Raw genomic sequence first — 19,554 nt, forward strand, 5'->3', positions numbered from 1 at the left:
TTTTTTTTTCTATTGCTTTCAGAGAGGTAATATGGTTTAGTTAATAGGGATCTAGCCCTGGATTCAGAAAGACCTGGATACTGAGTATAGCTAGAAGATTTGGGGCTATCTGAATCTCACTTTTGTCATCTGTGAAATGGGTCATAGTAATAACCCCTACATCACAGGGATGTTATGAAGCTCAAATGAAATCACGTATGTAAATCACTTTGTAAACTTTTGAAGTACTAAACAAAATGTGAGCTATTGTTTTTCAATTTGTTTTTTTTTTTAACTTGCCTAGACTTTTAAACATGCTTTGTTAGCCAAGTCCAACAAAACCATCTCTGCCATTAAATGTTTTAAAAGGTGATTACCTTCAAAGAAAGAATTGTTCTTTGGTACAGTAATCTAATTGAAATCTGCAAATATTTTTTAAATGCCTACTATGTACAAGATGCCATGTAGAGAGAACAAAAGTCCCTGTCCTCAGAAACTTTACAGTCTATGGAGGTAGGGATGTACATATAACATAACATCATTCATTAATTTTGAATCAGTAAGGGACCTGAGAGCTTACTCAAGCCCATCATTTTCCAGGTGAGGAAACCAAGACTCGTAGAATTTAAATAACTTGGTCAGGCTGGAATTCTGATTGAGATAGTGTGATTATAAATCCAGCATTCCCCAGGGGACCATCCTGCCAGACCTACTATTCTGGGAAGAAAATTGTGAAGGGGTAACAAAAAGTATGTCACTTGCCATGATTCTGTCGATCAGGTTATTATAGAGATGAACTCTAGTAACCTTGTAACAGATGGAGAAGTTGGGGTCATCTGAGGTTACCCAATTTCCTACTTCCCGAAGGTAGATGGGGAAACACCTTGAGCCTGCAACTAGATAAGCGACTGATTCTGTTTAGTCTAAAACCACACCACAACTATTATTTGTTGTGGAGTGGGCACTTAATCTTTTTCTTTCTTTCCTTTTTTTTTTTTAACTTTAACTGATACAAAAGCTGTAACTGTTACAGAAGAAACTGTATTATAAATTTGCCTCAGGGTCTGGTTACAGCTGTTTCCTGTTACATCACCCAGGCCTGCCTTTTGTCTGGGGTTAAAAAAATTGAAAGCATGTGATGTTCACTTTGCTGATGTGGCGGAACCTCTTAAACTGAGCCACACACATATTTTCTTGGCAGCTGCTTCCTTGTACCTTGCAAGCTGCTGCCCCATTCCAGTGCAAACAAGGGCTTTGGGCTCTTCATGGCAGTGTAATCAAAGCACCCCTAGGCTGCTTGACCAGTTGCTTATTTATTGTCTGCTTTGCCCTTTTTCTTGGGGCAAATGGGAAAGAAAAGAATCAGTCACTGGAAAGAAGGCTGCTTTGTTTTTGTAGGGTTTTTCATTTGTTTTGTACAATGCTATAAAGCCTTTTATGGTTCCTAAATTGTTTAAAACATTTTTTCCGATATTGAGCTGCCTGTTTGTGTGTGTGTGTGTGTGTGTGTGTGTGTGTGTGTTACTTGTGGCATACAAAAATTCTTCCATCTTTTGTACAGAGAAAGCTGGTGGTGTGGTGGATAGAGTTTGGGGTGGAATACTGGAAGACCTGAATTCCAGAGTAGCTATGTGACCCTGGGCAAATCGCTGAACATCTATTTGCCTCAGTTTCCTAAGGCACTGTGAAATGGAGATAATCGTAGCACCTTATGGGGTTTGTATGAGAATCAAGTGAGATAATTTTCATAAAAGCACCCAGCACAGTGCCTGGCGTTTATATAGTAGCCACTAATGCTCAGTCTTTTCCCTACCCTTCCCTTTGACAAACTTGTCATGTCATTGGTGTGGAGACCCTTTGACATAATTTTTCCCAGAGGATTTCATCCAATATGCTGGGACCCTTCCTCTTACTCTTTCAGAGTTGTCTGTGTGTTATTTCTCTGTTTTAACTCCATAGCTGGCCCCTTGCCTCTTCTGATCATACAAGCCCATGTTACACTGTACATTTAATACACCAAAGATTTCAGTGGATTGGTTCCCTAGTCCTGAGCCCTGTCTACCAGAGTACCTAGATGGTGTGGATTTCTGGTAAGAGTGGAATATTGGTATTAAAGCCAAGATTTCTCTTACATCTTAGCCTGAGTGAGCTGTTTGTTAAAAACTAACTGCTCTAAAACTTTTCAGGACTCCCTTTATTTGCTTTGCTAGACTTTCTGATCTGTGTCATATATGGCCTTCTTATTTTCTCCCTAAACATAATGGGAGAAAGACTGTTTTTAAAGTGAAAAAGTCCAGACAAGCCACAAACCAAAAATGCCCCCAAACTTGTGTCTTTTCCTATAATGCTGTTGACTAGGTGTCAGTTGGGGCATGGTTTTTTGAGTAATTCAGTAGTGGTGGTGGGGTCATCCCTTGTTCACTTACAAGCATATCTGAGATCGAGTTAAGAGTATAGCCAGGGAACAGTAAACCCAGCTTGCTCACATAGGGGATTAAAGTAATGAGTCAATATTCTCATGAGTGTGACACTCTGTGTCTGAGCTATTTGCACATACTGTTTGTTAAAATAAAGATGTCTGGCCACTAATTTTGTTTCCTTACAGTTGCTTGAATGAATGAGCTGGGATTGACATAGTATCAATACAGTAGTCAATACATAGTCACAGAAATGGTGCCTCATGAGATTCATGATTGTAAGAGAAATTGAGAGGTTTCTAAGCTGTGAAATTATGGGAGGCCTGTAGTTAATGTGTCCACCTGTACCTGCATTCCACACTCATTGGTATAGCCACTATTCAAGGGAGTGGAAGGGAAAGATCATTCTTGAACACCTTACCCAGTCCTTCTTAACTTTAGTGCCTTCCCTCTTAGACAACTTATCCTGTATGTTAATGTTTGTACATAGTTCTTTGCATGTTGTGTCCCCACTAGACTGTGTGTTCCTTGAGATCCAGGAACTATTTTTCACGTGTGTGTGTGTGTGTGTGTGTGTGTGTGTGCGCGCGTGTGTGTATATCTCTAGCACTTTGTACGTGCTTGGCACATAATAGGTTAATGAATGCTAGATGATTAACTCACTAAACATGCCGTTTAGCATGACAAAATGCACATTTCCCTAAAAATCCTATTTTTTTTTTTACTGTGATATTTTCGGTTGCTCTAATAGTATATGAAAAATACAAAAAACATAGGAATGCAATTTGGAAAGAGTTTTTTTAAGACAGTTTTTAAAGTAGCCCATGACACTGAAGCTGATTTTTAGTGTACCCTTTGCATCATTGTAAAGGAGAGGTGCACTCTGGGCCTTTGGGTCGCATTGAGGGGTGGTTAGGAATTTCCACTGAGGAAATAATGCTTCTGATGAGATGTCATGTTCCTTGAAGTATAACAAGTTAGGTCATGACGTGGCTCTATGTACCAGGGAAGATGTCTGCCTCTCTTGATTTCTGTCCAAATACTTTTACCACCTCTGATTTTGCAATGAGATTCTCTTAGTCTGTAAATGAATATCATCATAGCAGCACCATCCAATCTTATTTGCATCTTGTCAGGTCTCATTTGTAACCCTGTCAAGTAGGAGATTTGGGTGGTGGTAGGGCAGGCTAAGCCAAGACAGAACCCGTGCTGGATGAGCCAAAGTAGGACAGCAAGGTACCTAAGCTGAGCATGAGGTTCAGAGGCAGGTGAGAATTCCATGTAGTTGAGGGATTCCGTGTAGGCAACTTGGCCCAGAGTTTGTGAGGAGAAGTCATGGAGGATATTCCTAAATAAGAGAAAGAACCAAACATCTGGGGAATCAGTCAGCAGAGGTCATAAACCCAGATTAGGAACGAGGGACCACAAGGGCAGAAATCCAGGTATATAAAGACTGGTCAGCAGGGCTTCCAGTTTCAGGCATGGAGCAACTGAGTTACAGTGTTCAGGAACTGAGGGATGGAAAGAATGAGGAACTGGTATTGGAACTCAGGTGCAGAATCTGAGTAGTGGGTACAGAACTGAGGATCAGTTGTTAGTCAACAAACCTTTGTTAAACATTTGCTTTGTGCCAGGTGCTGTCCTAAGCGCTAGAGCCAGGAACAAGAATGACCTTGATACTGATGTATGAGCTCCTAAAATACTACCTAATTTGGACCAGAACTGATATACCAGAGTGTGGGTTGGACTGAACCCAAACTTTGAGTGGAACTGTGAGCTGCAGAAATTTCGTTTGATTGGAGGAGGAAATTGGCAGAAAAGGTCATCTTAGAGCCTCCTATAGCAGAGCCAGTCGTATTCTTTGGGGACTCCTTGGGGATCCTTATTCTTGAGGATGATTTTTCCCAGCCTCTGCGAAATTTCTTCAGTTCCCTTTGTGTTAGTGGGTCCCTGTTTCAAATTATATGTAAGCTGTTCTTTGGGCATTAAAAACCCTTCCTGCCTTTCCAGGCTTACTGTATGTTACTCCTTTTCACATACTATACATGTCAGACTGTTTAAACTGGACATGCTAAATTGTTCTTCGCATTTGACATTCTATCTCCTGTCTCTCTGTCTTTGTAGAGGGTCCCTTCCAGCCTTCCCATGCTCTCCCTTCTCACTCCTGGCTTCCTTCAAAGCTCTGCTCACGTGCTCATAATGCATGAAGACTTTTCTGATTTCCATGATGTGTGGATGTCTTTCCCCCAAAAGTACCTTGTGTTTACTTCATATGTGGCTTGTGTCTGCTTATACGTATACATGTTGTTTCCCTCAATGCAATGTGAGTTCTCTTATGGCAAGGAATGTTTCCTTTTTGTCTTTGTGTTGTCAGCTTCTAGCCCATTGCTTTGTGCATAGGAGGCATTTAATAAATACTTGTTGATTGATGGTAGACAGATGTGCCTTTGATATGAAGAGTACTCCCTAAACCATGTAACCACTCCTCTCATGTTCACCTCTTGTTCCATTTTCTAAGGAATAAAGCATGGTAATGGTAGAAGTTATTCCAATAGAGAGGATTAGGAAATGTTCATCGTAGGGCCTAGAATCTTTGACTGAAGCCAAACTTCAAAGAACAAATCCCCTTAATTAAAGGATTTATTCCATAAAACTTGGACTTAGGCAAAAGACTGCACCCAAGGACCTAGAAGGCCACATGTGGCCTTGAGACTGCAGGTTCTCTGCCCTTGTATGTATGCCTATCTCATATCTGATTCTGGGAGTCTAAACAGCTCATTCTGTTCCTTACAGCCTTTAGTGTACTCATCTGTCCTAGGGATAGCATGTTAAACTGTGTCTACAGAAAAACTTTGGTTTCATTGGGGAAAAATAATATTAAAAAATGTTGCTGTTTAGTTAAACCTTTGTGGCTAAATTTGGATATATTCTGTAGAGCATTGTTATCTAGTGGTATGTCTTTGCTTTATCAGAGAAATTGGAGTAATTGACATTTGGAGTTCACTCTTCAAAAACTCTCTGCCAATGTCCTTCTCCGTTCTTTCATTGTATAGCATGGGGGTCACCCTGGTTGCTCAAAGGCTATGATGTCAAAAAAATATAAACTGGAAAGGATCCCAGTCTAGACCTGGTGATAGAATATCTGCCTCTTTTCTAAGAATCAGTGTAACTAAGTTCAAAGGTGCTCATCACTATGTTCAGCTGGTCAGTTAGTCAAGTATTTCTTCAAAGAGCTCAGTGCTAGGCGCTGTAGATACAAAGATAGAAAGGAAATGATCCCTGATGTCAAAGACCATGCACTGTAGCAGGGGAGGCAAAATGTACAAATATAGGCATAGGGAAAGTATCTTGATAAGTATAGAGTCCCCTCCCCTGGGTGGTTCCTTCAGATTGCACTCAGACTTATGCATTGGATCCCTAGAAGTAGGCTGCTTATTCCAGTTCTAGGGATAAATAACCCTGTGGAACTATATTTCTGTAACTGTAGCTTGAAGCCCCCAAAAGTGTGTTTCTCATGAACAATCAGGCAGTAGATACGATTAGCTCTTAGGAGAAGTATTTACTAAGATTGAAGTAGGAACTAGATCTATGGTTTCTTTGGTACAGGGATTTCTTAGGTGAGTTCATTCCTTCTTCCAGGGGATAACATCACCTTCTCTGCAATTTGTAATACAGAGTTACCTAGAGCACTGAGAGATTAAGTGACCTGCCCAGGGTGACACAGCCAGTATGTGTTAGAGGGAAGACTTGAAGCCAAGTCTTAATTGGTTTTGATGTTGACTTTCAGATGGCATAGAAGAAACAAATTCAGGGCCTAGAAGACTTTTCTTTCCTCATGAAGTACTCTTAAGTAGTCTCTTATGTTGAAGTTCATGTTCCTTGCAGCTTTCTCTTACCTCAGGTGACTGTATTGGTATCCAGTACAGTGTATTTCTACAATACTTTCAATTGGTTGAGTAGTTGTCTTTCCAAAATTCCATAGGTAAAGGGATGGAGGGGGAGGGAAAAGAATAAATCTCTCTTCCCCACCTGAAGGGTCACATTAACATGGTAGCACCAGGTGTGCAATGTCTTTAGATCCCTCAGGTTGTAGAGAAATTTAAATGTGAAACAAAGGAATTTACAGTAGTTTACAGTAATAGGGAGCCATTGCAGGTTATTGAATGGAGGGATTGAGGGAGGGAGTGACCATTTTGGTGACTCTCTGGAGAATTGGGGAGAGGGGAGACTTTAGCCAAGGAGACAAATTAGGAGGCTATTGCAATAGTTCAGGTGAGAAGTATCAAGGGTCTGAGTCATTGGAGAAAAGTGGGGCAGGTAGAGTATGCAGTCTTTGTTGCATTGAGGAGTTTTTTTCAGCCATAGTAGCTCTCAGAAACCATCTACTAAATGAGAGAGAAGGGGTGGATGGATGGAAGGGGTATCTATACTGATGAAATACCAGATTCTTGGAATACTGGAAGATGTCTGGTAGGAGTAAGGAAATATGTGATCTTTCCTAAGATAGATCATAGTTCATCATTTTGGTATTTCAAAAGGTCTGTTATTCACTGGTGTGGGAACTCTCCCTATTGATTAATATCATTTGTAAGCCCTCTGTCCCTTAAGAGATACTTTTGTAAGTTGCTGTGTTAAAAAAAAAAAATGGTCACCCAAAGCTCAGCCTGGTGATTCTGAGGTGTAAGATAAGTTAATCCTTGAACAACAAGTAATCCATTACAGGGCTTGCATTTTGTAGTTTGATGGTAGATACAGTAGATGCAAGAACTTGTGTTGGACTGACATAGCTTTCAAGAACTTAGGACTACCCCTTATTCTGATGAGAGATTGGAATTGGACCTCAGTGGAGGGGAATAGGTTGTGTGTGTTCATCCTTTGTTGCCGAAGAAGACCATGCCATCAGAGATATGATGACATGACTTGCACTTGACTTTGTTTTGAGTGAGGGAGGGCTGTGCAGGTCACCAGCCTCACTTCTTCTCCAGAGTCATCTGAATCCAGTGACCAGATATTCATCAGGATGACTGGAAATGACCCAGGATGAGGGAATTGGGGTTAAGTGACTTGCCCAAGGTCACACAGCTAGTGAGTGTCAAGTGTCTGAAGTGAGATTTGAACTCAGGTCCTCCTGACTCCTGTACTGGTAGGTTGTAGGATCAATAGAACAGCTGTGTAATTGCACTGTGGCTGAGGAAGACCCCATATGAGACAGAGAGAGAGAGACCTGGTGATTTGACATTCTACTGATATCCTTGTTACAATATAGAGCTTTGTAGCTGAAAGCAGCTCTCCTTTCTTTCTGTCCTGGTTTTCTTTCTCAGTGGGAAGAAATTGTAAGAAACTGAGTGATTTATTAATGATGGTGAAATGTTTGGAAATAAAAAGTATGATATAAATATTTAACAATAATACTAACGGCATTTGGGCCAGTAATTCCAGGAGGAGCCCAGCTACCTTTGTATTATAGCGTGATGGCTAGAATTGGGAACTCAATAGTCAGGATATATTTAAGAGTAGCATTAGCATAAATTAATATTCATTGAGTAGCTAACAGCTTCCCTGGTGCTTAAAGTGATAGGTACTTCATGCCAGATTGGATCAAAGTGGCCTTTATTCTCAAGGAAAACATGAACTTTGAGTCTTCATAGTCCTAGTGGAACATATATGATATTATTCTATAATAATTTGGAAATTATTTTAATTGCGCAGCATAATTTTTAACTTAACTTCCCCGTCTCTTTCCTTGTTGAATTTCTACCAGTCCTTTGATAGCCAACCTAAATGCTGTGTCTGCATGGAAAACCTTCCCTGACTCCCTTGATCGGTAACAAACTTCCTTGCCAGATGTCATACCATTCTATAACAATGTTTTTATTACCTCCTAATCCACTCATCATTATTGTGCCAGTATCTTATCCCTTAACTGGAGGGCAGAGACCAGATTTGTGTCAACTTTGTAGGTCTCAACAATATTTTGTATACAGAGACGGATTACTAATGTTGGTTGTTATTATATAGCATATAGTTGGTTATAGGCCTAAGGAGGAAAGGCACCATACAGTTATGAAAATTTAATCCACATAATACATGTAGCATGAGAAGCAGTGTGGCATAGTGGTTAGAGAACCAACCTCAGAGTCATGAAGGACTGGATACTGGCTGTGTGATCCCTGGGCAGGTCACTTGACTTCTTAGTCAATGGTTGGGCAACTTTTTAAGACCAAAAATTCCAGAACAATTGCCAATCTGCATGAGTAGAGGGAGTTTTCTATGTCAGTGAGGTCATAGGTTTGGTCTAAAAAATATATAGTTTTGTTTTCCCCTTCTCGGTCTTTCTTTCCCCTGGAGTTCTATATTGGTGCTTCATTTTGGCTTGGAGATGACCTTATGTTTTCTAAGACTATGCCAGTAATAGACAGGCACTGGTCAGTCTGTTCTACTAAATCTTTAAAGTCTTTGTGGAGGAGCCTGGTGATAGAGTGTATGTCTGAGGGCCATCCTGTTTAAGTTTGGCTCATCACTCCACTAACCTTAGGGTAATGAATTGTTTTGGCCATAGCCACTTTCAAAGACCTTCTGCCATTCATAGAAAAGTAGTGATTTGTATTCTTTGAGGAGATAACCATGATTGTCCTTTGTTCTCAAAGAGGGCCAAAATGGCATCACTACGCTAGAGTCAAGTTACAGTTTTGACTGATCAGACAGACCAATATGAGCTCAGAATGTTCTACCACGGGTTGGGCGCATATCGTTCATGTGAACATTTGGGGTGGATTCTCTATACCAACCATGAATTTAAAAGTTATTAGCTACACCCAACCAGTGTATTTCTGGAACATAGTTTTTGAAGTGAAAAGTTTTTGTGTGCTCCATCAGAGAAATAAGACTTCTTTCTTCTCTGACATTTTTTCCTTTCACCCTTTTGTTGCCTTTCCTATCCATTCCTTCTCTTCTCCATGCCCATTTCAGTTATCCAGCATGAAAAGTTGGAGTGACATGAGACAAGAGGTGATGTTTCTGACCAATGTGAACAGTAGCAGTTCCTCCACCCAGATCTACCAGGCGGTGTCTCGGATCATCTGTGGCCACCCTGAAGGTGGAGGACTGAAGATCAAATCCCTTAACTGGTATGAGGACAATAACTACAAAGCCCTATTTGGAGGAAATAACACCGAAGAGGAGGTGACGAACTTCTATGATAATTCTACAAGTAAGTGTCTGGGACTGAGGCCAAGCCATGTACTCCCTTCTTTTCTTGAGTTGTCTCCTCCTGTAGTCATCATGAAGACTCCCTCCTGAGCCCTCTCTTTAATGAGAGGAAAGCGGGGGGATGGAAGGGGATTGCTGTCAGTGACTGTTATTCCCACTGAGGGCAAATAATTCTATCAGAACTTGATCTGAAATACATCTTGATGGTCAAGACTGAGTGTGTGTTCTCTGACCAAATGATTCACCGTTCATTTGTGGTTCTTCACTGACAAGGAAGTGTTAAATACTCCAACAACTTCATATCCATTAGCCATGTCTTGGTGGTTTGCTATGGGTGTATACCTTTTGTTTAGAGAAGCAGTGTGGAGCCAGTGTTACCATTTTAGACAATGGCATACTTTTTTCACGGACAGTATTGCAGCTGTTTCTTCATTTTCCAACCACAAGTGTGTACTTCAGCGATAGTCAAACAGCTTTTTGTGGTCTGATGTAATGTAAGATTTTTTTTTTCTAAAGTGAAACACCAATGGCTTAGACATCTGCAGGTTGCTTCATGGTACTGAAGTTTTTGTTTTATGGGAGGTTTATGAAATAGTGCCCTTTCCTCTTCCTTAAGTCCTCTTGGCCACTCTAGATATATTCCACTTTATATAACAATATAAAGTTTAGTTAGGGTACTCAATAAGATAGGGTTCTTGAAAGCTGTGTGTAAATGCATTTATATTTATAAATTGTCATTTGGTGTAGGAAAAAAGTTCAATATTCACATAAAATGTTTTTGGTAAGCTGAAAAATTCCTTTGTACAATGAATAAATAAGTCCCTTAGGGGGCAACTAGGTGGTGCAGTGGATAGAGCACCAATGCAGGTGTCAGGAGGACCTGAGTTCAAATCTCACCTCAGACACTTGACACTCACTAGCTGTGTGACCTTGGGCAAGTAACTTAATCCCAATTGCCTCATCCTGGGTCATCTCCAGTCATCCTGATGAATATTTGGTGACTGAATTCAGATGGCTCTGGAGGAGAAGTGAGACTGGTGACCTGCACAGCCCTTCCTCCCTCAAAACAAAGTCAAGTGCAAGTCATGTCATTATTTCTCTGATGGCATGGTCTTCAGCAATGAAGGACGAACACACAGAAATAAGTCTTCGTTAAGCCGTTGTAATTTGGATTCTTGTGTATTGAATATTGTTAGAAATATTTACATGTGTGATGTGAAAAGAATTAGGGAGACCAATCTAGTGGTTTTCTCTTTAGGTTTAGCTTAAGCATTCCAGGTCAGATTTAGCCCACAGGTAGGTGTGTTCCATTTTAGTGGCAACAATGTAAACCTCATAAGGACAGGGTAAGTATGGAATTGTCTGGAGCTGTGAACAGTTTAAAAAAAATTTAAGCTGTCAAATGTTCCTGTATTTTAAATGTATACACTTGTATGTCACACTTGTGAATCTTTGTCATTTGTCATGAAGCTGAAGTATTTCTTTTTTTTTTGCATATCTGTGTTGACTGGATCGCCATCTTCTTTCCTTGTAGCTCCTTATTGCAATGAATTGATGAAGAATTTGGAATCTAGTCCTCTTTCCAGAATTATCTGGAAGGCTCTGAAGCCCCTGCTTGTTGGAAAGATCCTCTATACTCCTGACACACCAGCCACAAGAACAGTCATGTCTGAGGTGGGTAGTAGGTAGAGGCTTAGAACTGGTTTCTGTTCTTAAGAATTCCCCAAATCTTACGATGATGAGGAACATGATTAGCTGAAAGTCAGAAAAAAAAAAGAGTACTTATTCCAGTATAAAGAACACTGTATTTGGAGGCAGAAAATGGGGGTTCAAATTAGACACCTCTTTGAGGTAAGAGAAGTCACTTAACTTTTGGGGACCTCAGTTTCCTGATGTGCACATTGATCGAACTGGGCTGCATCATCTCTAAGGTCCCTTCTGGCTTTAAATCCTCTGCTCTGTCATCTGGAAATGTGCTAAGAAGGGGATGGAGTTTGATGTACTTGATTTCAAAAGTAGTTTGGAGCTTTTCACAGAGTAATGATATTTGTGTCAGTTTAGAAAGGCAGATGATACTTAGACTGGATTCTAATATACGAATACACTTTAATTTATCTATACTTCTAAAAAATCCACCAGATGCTTCTGTGCCTTGTGGAATGACTTTGTGATGTCCTTTTTCTGGAAGTTAGTGTATTTTTTCTTCTAACTTATGGCTTATACCAAGCTAAAGGTTGTGTATATGTATGAATGTGTGTGTGTGTGTGTGTGTGTGTGTGTGTGTGTGTGTATGATGTATATGTATGTGTACATGATTCTACTGCTGATGGACAATCTTGGTGTCATCCAACCCATAGATGATCTAGGTTGAATTCTGCCTATAACTGGTTTCAGTAAGCTGTGTCTTGTTAAGATTTTACAGTGTATTGGATAGAATATGAATTTGGGTGAGGAGTTTTTGCTCTAGGTCTAGCACTTGCTACTTGTGTACCTGTTGGTAAATTACTTCCTCTCTGAGTGTCAGTTTCCTTACCTGTAAAATGGATAAGTTGGGGAGAAACAGTGTGATGTAATGGATTAAGAGCTGGCTTTAGAGCCAGGGTAAGCAAGCTAGGTGGTGCCATGGTACACAGAGCATTGGGCCTAGAGTCAGGAAGACTCACCGTCCTGAGTTCAAATTTGGCCTCAGACACTTACTGGCTGTGTGACCCTGGGCAAGTCACTTAACCCTTAACTTTAATTTTCTCATCTGTAAAATGAGCTGGAGAAGGAAATGGCAAAACACTGCAGTATCTTTACCAAGGAAACTCCAATGGGGTCACAAAGAATTGGACACAACTGACAACAAGTAAACTTAGAGCCAGGAAGAATTCAGGTTCCACATCTGCCCCCCCTACTGTTTGTGTTACCTTGAGCAAGTCATTTAACTTCTCAAGGCTCCTATGTAAGTCTCTGTAACTTTAAGTTGGAGAAAAGTTGTTGATCTGTATTGATCAAAGGTGTTCCCTACTTGAAGTCCTAAACTGATCCAATCACAGGTCTGGAGCAAGAAAAAAAACAACCAAAAATAACAAAAAACCATATCTGCTTCACTGGGTTGTTGTCTCATCACCATCATCATCCACATCAACTCTGTTGCTTTTGTTATACCGGGTGTCCCAAAAGTCTTTGTGTAGTTACTAGCTTCATGCTAATGAATAAATGCGTATTTGTAGTCTTGAGAGGCATCATGTTACAGTGGCAAGTATGCTGATTTTAGAATTGTAGGACCTGGTTCAAATCCCAACTCCACTGTTTTCCTCCTTGTATTACTGGACAAGACATTTAACCTCTCCAGGACTCCTCTGTGTTTCCTTTCAGTATTCAACCTATGATCCATGATCATTTGATTGTCCTAAATTGATTTAGAATCACAGCTCACTAAGTGACCTTCAGTAAGTGATCTCACTGGTAACGGGGATAAAACCATATACCTTCCTACTCCATTTTTGTAAGAATTGTTGCCCTAAAAGGCTTCTCCACTCTCTGAGAATATTTCTATAAAGATCACAAAGGTTCCTTGGAGAATAGTGTCTTTCAGAAGTGGAATGTGGCTAAGCCTGACCATATTACCCTTTCCTCCTTCATATCTTTGGAGCAGTAAAGCTTGTTGGCTTTAGAACAAACCCTCCACCTACTTATAGCCAACATTTATGTAGTATGTTAAAATTAGCAAATGGCTTTACATACAGTATCTCATTTGATCTCTTAAGTTTTGGAAAGTTTATTAACTCAAAGCTGATCTTGAGCATAGCAGTGGATTGTTTGGTGATATTTTGTTCCTTTTTCCAGATATGTTCTGTCCTCCCACTCCCCTCCTTTCTCTTTTCATTAGTAGTACCAAATTATTCTCATGAGCAACATTATGTCCCTTCATTAGCAGGGCTCAGTTCCAGATGGATTTGTAAAAGAACTTTGGTCAAGATCCATTGTAACGGCACAGTTTGTATGTGAAATGTTTGTGTAGTTCATGTGATGACTCTCTCTCCCTCTCTGTCCCCTCTCTCTCCTTCTCTCTCTCTCCCTCTCCCTCCCTCCCTCTTTCTCTCTCTGTCTCTCTCCCTCCCTCCCTCCCTTTCTCTCTCTCTCTCTCCCTCTCTCTCTCTCTCCCTCTCTCTCTCCCTCCTTCCCTCTCTCTCTCTCTCTCTCTCTCTCTCTCTCTCTCTCTCTCTCTCTCTCTCTCTCGCTCTCGCTCTCTCTCGTTCTCTCTCTCTTCCCTTCTCACCCCTCCCTGCAATAGGTGAATAGAACCTTTCAGAACCTGGGTGTATTCCATGACCTGAAAGGGATGTGGGAAGAGATCAGCCCCAAAATCTGGACCTTCATGGAAAACAGCCAGGAAATGGATCTCATTCGGGTGAGTCCCCTAACCCTCCATTTAACTAACTTTGTATTTGCCAGAGCTGGGTGAGGCACTGTTCCCAGAAGTGATCCAAACAAGTTCTTATCTTGAATGTCATCAGCAACACTGTAGTACTGAGCACTTCACAAAAAGCAGAGCTGTGGCCCCTCAGCGGGGAGTCAGTGCTCTGGTAACAGTGATGTTGCCTGTACAGTCCCAACATTTCTTCTATAGATAGACAAAGATATATCTGTAGAAGGACATGGACAAGGATGGGTAAGGAATGGGCTTTCATAAAGCCCTGGTCCTTTCTGTTTCTTGTCCCATACTAACTAATGACTGACAGGTTATTTGTTTGGCTCCCACATACCTGAGGAGCGCCTGGATATATGAAAACAGAAACAACAGAAGAGAAACATAAAACACACTCTTTATATAGGAGCCATTTTAAAATCCTCTCCTGAGGCACAGTGAAAGTCAAGAGGGCCTTAGGCAGTCTGTAGATAATAGCATCTTATAACTCTGTTTTCGTGCATCGTGAAAAGGATAAATGTTTTAGAGACAATTGAATTTAAAATTGTGGCGGCTTTGTAAGTACTGAATGTCTCCCTCAATTTTAGTGAGTGCTATTTAATCACATTATCCTCTGACATGCCCTGTGTCAGAGCATCATTAGCCATTGTTTTCTCTTGACAAGATGGGTGAAAGCTATTTCTGTCTTCTCCATTTCCACCAATAGGCAGGATACAATTCTGTGAATCCTCGTTCCTTTAAATGGTTACTACTTGAAGGGAAGAGTAAGGATGGAGACATCCACCCCTCAGACATTCTTCCATATTTTGAGATTGTCAGGTTAGGGCCCCTCTCCCTAATGCCGTGGGCTGATATCTTAGTACTTTAAGGTTTGCACATTTAATCTTCTCAACACTCTAGTGGAATAGGTACTGTTATTATCTGAATTTTACAGATGAGGAAAAGAGAGATGAGAAAGAAAAGAGAATTTTAAGGGACTGACCCAGGATCACGTAGATGGCAAACATCTGGGGATTCGAACTCTGGTTTCCTGAAAGGTCCACCACCTACTTCACAATGGTGATGCTTAGAGAAAGCTCAAAGAAAGATCTCTGAAGGCTTTTCCAGCTCCAGGTCTATTTGCCCTATGACCCTGTAGATCTTGGATTCCAATTTTGCCTCATTTACTTGCTAGCTTGTTGTCTTAGGCAAATCATTTAATTCTCCCTGAGCCCTGGTGCTCTTATCTCATAGTTGAACTATCTGTTAGGGTGTTTGTGAAGATAAAATGAAAAGTGCTTTGTCACCTGAAACAGCAGAGATGTGTACCTTGTTATTACTACGATTCATATCGAAACTCTGGACATCAGAGCAGGCCCTCCCTTGTGCTTCTGTCTTGTCTGACATTGGCTCTTGCCTACTCCTCTTGTGTTAGCATGTAACACAGAATCATCGGATTGCCTGTAACCAAAGAGTTTTCATAATAACAATACATTTATATAACACTTAAGGATTGCAAAACCCATTTGAGCTTCACAACCCTGTGAAAGTTGGTGCTCTTTATCTCCATTTTACAGGTGAGAAAACCAAGGCACAAAGCTAGTAAAAGCTTGAGGCTGAGGGCTTTTTGACTCCTAGTCCAGGACCCTATCCATCATGCCATGTTGTCTTTCCTTTTTCTGGATTCTACCTAGGTAGGCCTTCTAAGGCCTCTTCCAGTTCTAAATCTCCAATCCTATGTCCTTTCATGACCCCTTAAGACCCTTACTGGGTCTTCACTGTGTGTCTGGTACGCTACCATTGTGTTTCCTTCTTTCTGGGACCCACATGGTACAGAGGAACATCCTTTGACTTAGTGTTATAAGATGGAAGGTCCCAGATGCTGCATGCTCTGGGTGCCTCCAAACAGCTGTGGGCAATCTTGAAAATAATTCCCTCTTTTCTTGAGAGGTGTCCTGAGATACCTTTTCCAGTTCCCATTCACTCTAGCAGCAAAGCCAACCCTGTTCCCACAGGTATTGGTCATTCTCTGAAAACACTAAGCCCAGGGCAGCCATTAGATGGCCTGGGAAGAGGAAACTGAGCTTTATCCCACCCCCTGTACATGTGGTTTTAAATCTTTGTGAAGCACTTTGTAAACCTGAACATGCCGTACAGATGCTCGTTATTATTGTTAGTAATATCAATATTGGCTTTGTGCTGTGAAACGATGTCTTGGGGACTTGTTGCTAGAGGGGAGCCTTCTCCTTTCCTGCTCAGCTAGGTTTCTGTTGTTGCTACATGGAGCCTTGCAGGTTACTTGGCCCAGTAGATGTAACCCCCACGGAGGGCGGTCTGCTCACTGCTTTAGTTGTTTCTAGATCAGAATCCTGACACGGTGGAAAGGGCACCAAACTTTCTGACCCTTACCCTTCTCGTGTGCCTGGGCAAGTGCTTTACCCCTCTAAGGCTCAGGTTTTTTCACTTGCAAAATGGGACAAAATAACCATTTCATTGCCCATGTCACAAGGTTATTGTGAGAAAATCACCTGCCAACCTTAAAGGACCACAAAAATGTGATTGTTAGGACTTTTAAATTATTTTTATTTTTGTTTAACTCTCATTTACTCTTATGCTTCTATTTTTATCATTTACTCTCTTTAACACCACTAAGTGTGTGTTTGAGAATCTGCACGTGAAGGATGTTTTTGTGCCTCGATCCCTATTTTTCATGTGCTTGGCTCTGTTGTTTCAGAGTCACTTCAGCTTTATTTCTGATCGAATGTCAATTGAGAGTGGCGCCTAGCACTCTCTTTCTTCTTCCCTCTGTCAAATAATCTAATCCTTAAATGCATTAGGGAAACTAATGTTCGGATGAATTTTTTTGTAGAAGGAAGACTCATTCTGTAATGTGAAAAGTCACCCCTCTGTTGTAAGTTTATCTCCTTGGTAAATTTAGAAGGGGTCTGACCATGTTAGTGAGTCTTACGGTTCGTAAGAAGAGGTGATTTTTCACATTTAAAGAAGGAGAACTTTGTGGGTCAGAGACATTTCTTTACCAAGTGGGTACATGGGTATTAGGGGAGGGAAGGAAAGACTTAAATGATACAGTGGCACCGTGGCACAGGCCAAGGCAAGGAGGTCGACACAGATCATAGGAGCAGAAGAAGGCTGGTGAGAATCCAGCATTAGACAACATAGAAACCTCCTGGCTACAGGCAGTTGAGTTAGCGTGGGTTAGGGCTAGCAAATACAGATGTCATTGCTAGCAGTAAGTCAGCTAGCACGCAGAGAGATACATATATGTATATGTGTTTGTATGTTTGTGTGTGTGAGACTTACCTATAGTCACTCAAACTTTGGCAGGGGTAGGGTTTGAATTAGGTCTTCCTAGGTGAGGCCTGGTTCTGTGCACATTGTGCCACCGTGTGTCTCACTTTTTGTGGGGAGAGAGAGAAAGACAGAGAGACAGACTTGAGTTAAACTCATGCCTGGAACTTGGACTTAAACTATTTGTATGTAGCTCCCTGGGCAAGTCACTTAACCTTCCAGTGCTCCAGGAATTGAGAGGTTAAGTGACTCTGAAGTTAACCTTAAGTTAAGGTTAAACTCTGTTAAGTTGTAGGTAGTTGCTAGTCGGCTCTAAGGTAGACCTTGACCTCTCTTCCATGCCCTTTCTCTGGGCTAGCTTCCCTCCCCCCATCTCGGTCTGGTGCCCAGTTTCCATTGATTTAGCCCTTTCAGTACTGAACCTCAAATTGTACATTCATTCATTTCCTGGTAGATCTTATAGGAACTGCCATTCCTTTAACACCATTCTTCTTGGTTTTGAGCTGTAGAACGCTCAGCCTTGATGTTTTAATCACTTTGTTTTATAAGGTCTTTTTTCCTCAAGACTAACTTTCCTTCTCTTCCTAATATATCTTTAATTTTTTTGTTTTCCTTTCTAGCTTCTCCCTCAGAAACTTAAACAAATCTGCCCTCTGGTGGGGGGAGTGTTCTCAGTTGTTAGAGCTGGCGAAAATTTCTGCACACTGGATTCTTTCAAAGTAGGGCAGGAACTGAGGGCCAAGGCTACCTACCCTTTAAAAAAATGACTGATGTATAAGTAGTAAGGATAACAATGATAAATCATACTTACCATTGCTTTAAGGTTTACAAAACAAACTGCCTTTGAAAAGCAGATGTTAGAGAGGTGATGGACTCAAGGTACAAAAAGATCTAGAAGAACAGGGGCACTCTGGAGATTCATTTGGCTGGACTATGCATATCTAATACAAGGGTATCATTTTTGCTTTTTCCAATTTAAGGGAAGGCAGAGGGAAGCCAGTAATGGGGTTACTAAAATTTTTTTTTTTTATTTTTTTTATTTTTTTATTTTGTAATGTTTAACAATCACTGCCATACAATTGTGATTTTATCCCCCCCACCTACCCCCCACTCCCCCCTCCCTCCCCACGACTGCATACAATTCTGTATAGATTCTACATATACTTTCCTATTGAGTATATTTTCACTATAGTCATGCTATGTAGTCAGACTAAGATAAATGAAAGAAATCGTATAACAAATCAGAACATGATACACAAACACATACACATACACAAACATGATCTGCTACAATATGTGAGTGACTTCCATATTTCTCTCTCTGAGTGTGGCAGGCATTTTGCCTTGAGATCCTCCATTGGGATTTTTTTTTTTTTTTTGGTAAGAAGTTCTTGTGTTATTACAAAAATCTAAGTCTACCAGAAAAAACTCTCACACACTGTGGTTGTTGCTGTGCATAAAGTTCTCCTGGTTCTGCTCCTTTCACTCAGCATCAGGTCATATAAGTCCTTCCAGGCCTCTCTGAAGTCTTCTTGTTCATCATTTCTTATGGCACAATAGTACTCCATTACATTCATATACCATAATTTATTCAGCCATTCCCCAATTGATGGACATCCCCTTGACTTCCAGTTTTTGGCAACTACATAGAGTGCTGCTATAAATATTTTTGTACATGTGGGACCCTTTCCCATTTTTATGATCTCTTGGGGATATAGTCCTAGTAGCGATATTGCTGGGTCAAAGGGTATGCACATTTTTGTAGCCCTTTGGGCATAGTTCCAAATTGCTCTCCAGAATGGTTGGATGCGCTCGCAGCTCCACCAACAATGAATTAGTGTTCCAACTTTCCCACATCCTCTCCAGCATTTATCATTTTCTTGTTCTGTCATGTTTGCCAATCTTATAGGTGTGATGTGGTACCTCAGAGTTGTTTTGATTTGCATCTCTCTAACCAATAGTGATTTAGAGCATTTTTTCATATGATTATAGATAGCCTTAACCTCTTCCTCTGAAAATTGCCTGTTCATATCCTTTGACCATTTATCAATTGGGGAATGACTTGTATGATTATACATTTGGATCAGTTCTCTATATATTCTAGAAATGAGGCCTTTATCCCCGAGCTTAGCTGTAAAAATTCTTTCCCAATTTACTACATCCCTCCGGATTTTGGTTGCATTGGGTTTGGTTGTGCAAAAACTTCTCAGTTTAATGTAATCAAAGTTATCCATTTTGCATTTCATA

At 40.7% G+C, this 19,554-nt stretch overlaps 1 protein-coding gene across 3 annotated transcripts in view; it reads left to right on the forward strand.

The window, feature by feature from the left end:
- ABCA1 (ATP binding cassette subfamily A member 1) overlaps window positions 1-19,554 on the forward strand; it is a 160,163-nt gene that overhangs the window by 85,691 nt on the left and 54,918 nt on the right. For all 3 annotated transcript variants that reach the window (XM_072604167.1, XM_072604178.1, XM_072604186.1), the window contains 3 exons: window positions 9,366-9,606; window positions 11,140-11,279; window positions 13,885-14,001. In XM_072604167.1, the coding sequence (XP_072460268.1) occupies window positions 9,366-9,606; window positions 11,140-11,279; window positions 13,885-14,001 (498 nt within the window). The remainder of the gene's footprint in view (window positions 1-9,365; window positions 9,607-11,139; window positions 11,280-13,884; window positions 14,002-19,554) is intronic.

The sequence above is a fragment of the Notamacropus eugenii genome, chromosome 1 (assembly GCF_028372415.1).
Source record: "Notamacropus eugenii isolate mMacEug1 chromosome 1, mMacEug1.pri_v2, whole genome shotgun sequence".
NCBI classification, from domain to species: domain Eukaryota; kingdom Metazoa; phylum Chordata; class Mammalia; order Diprotodontia; family Macropodidae; genus Notamacropus; species Notamacropus eugenii.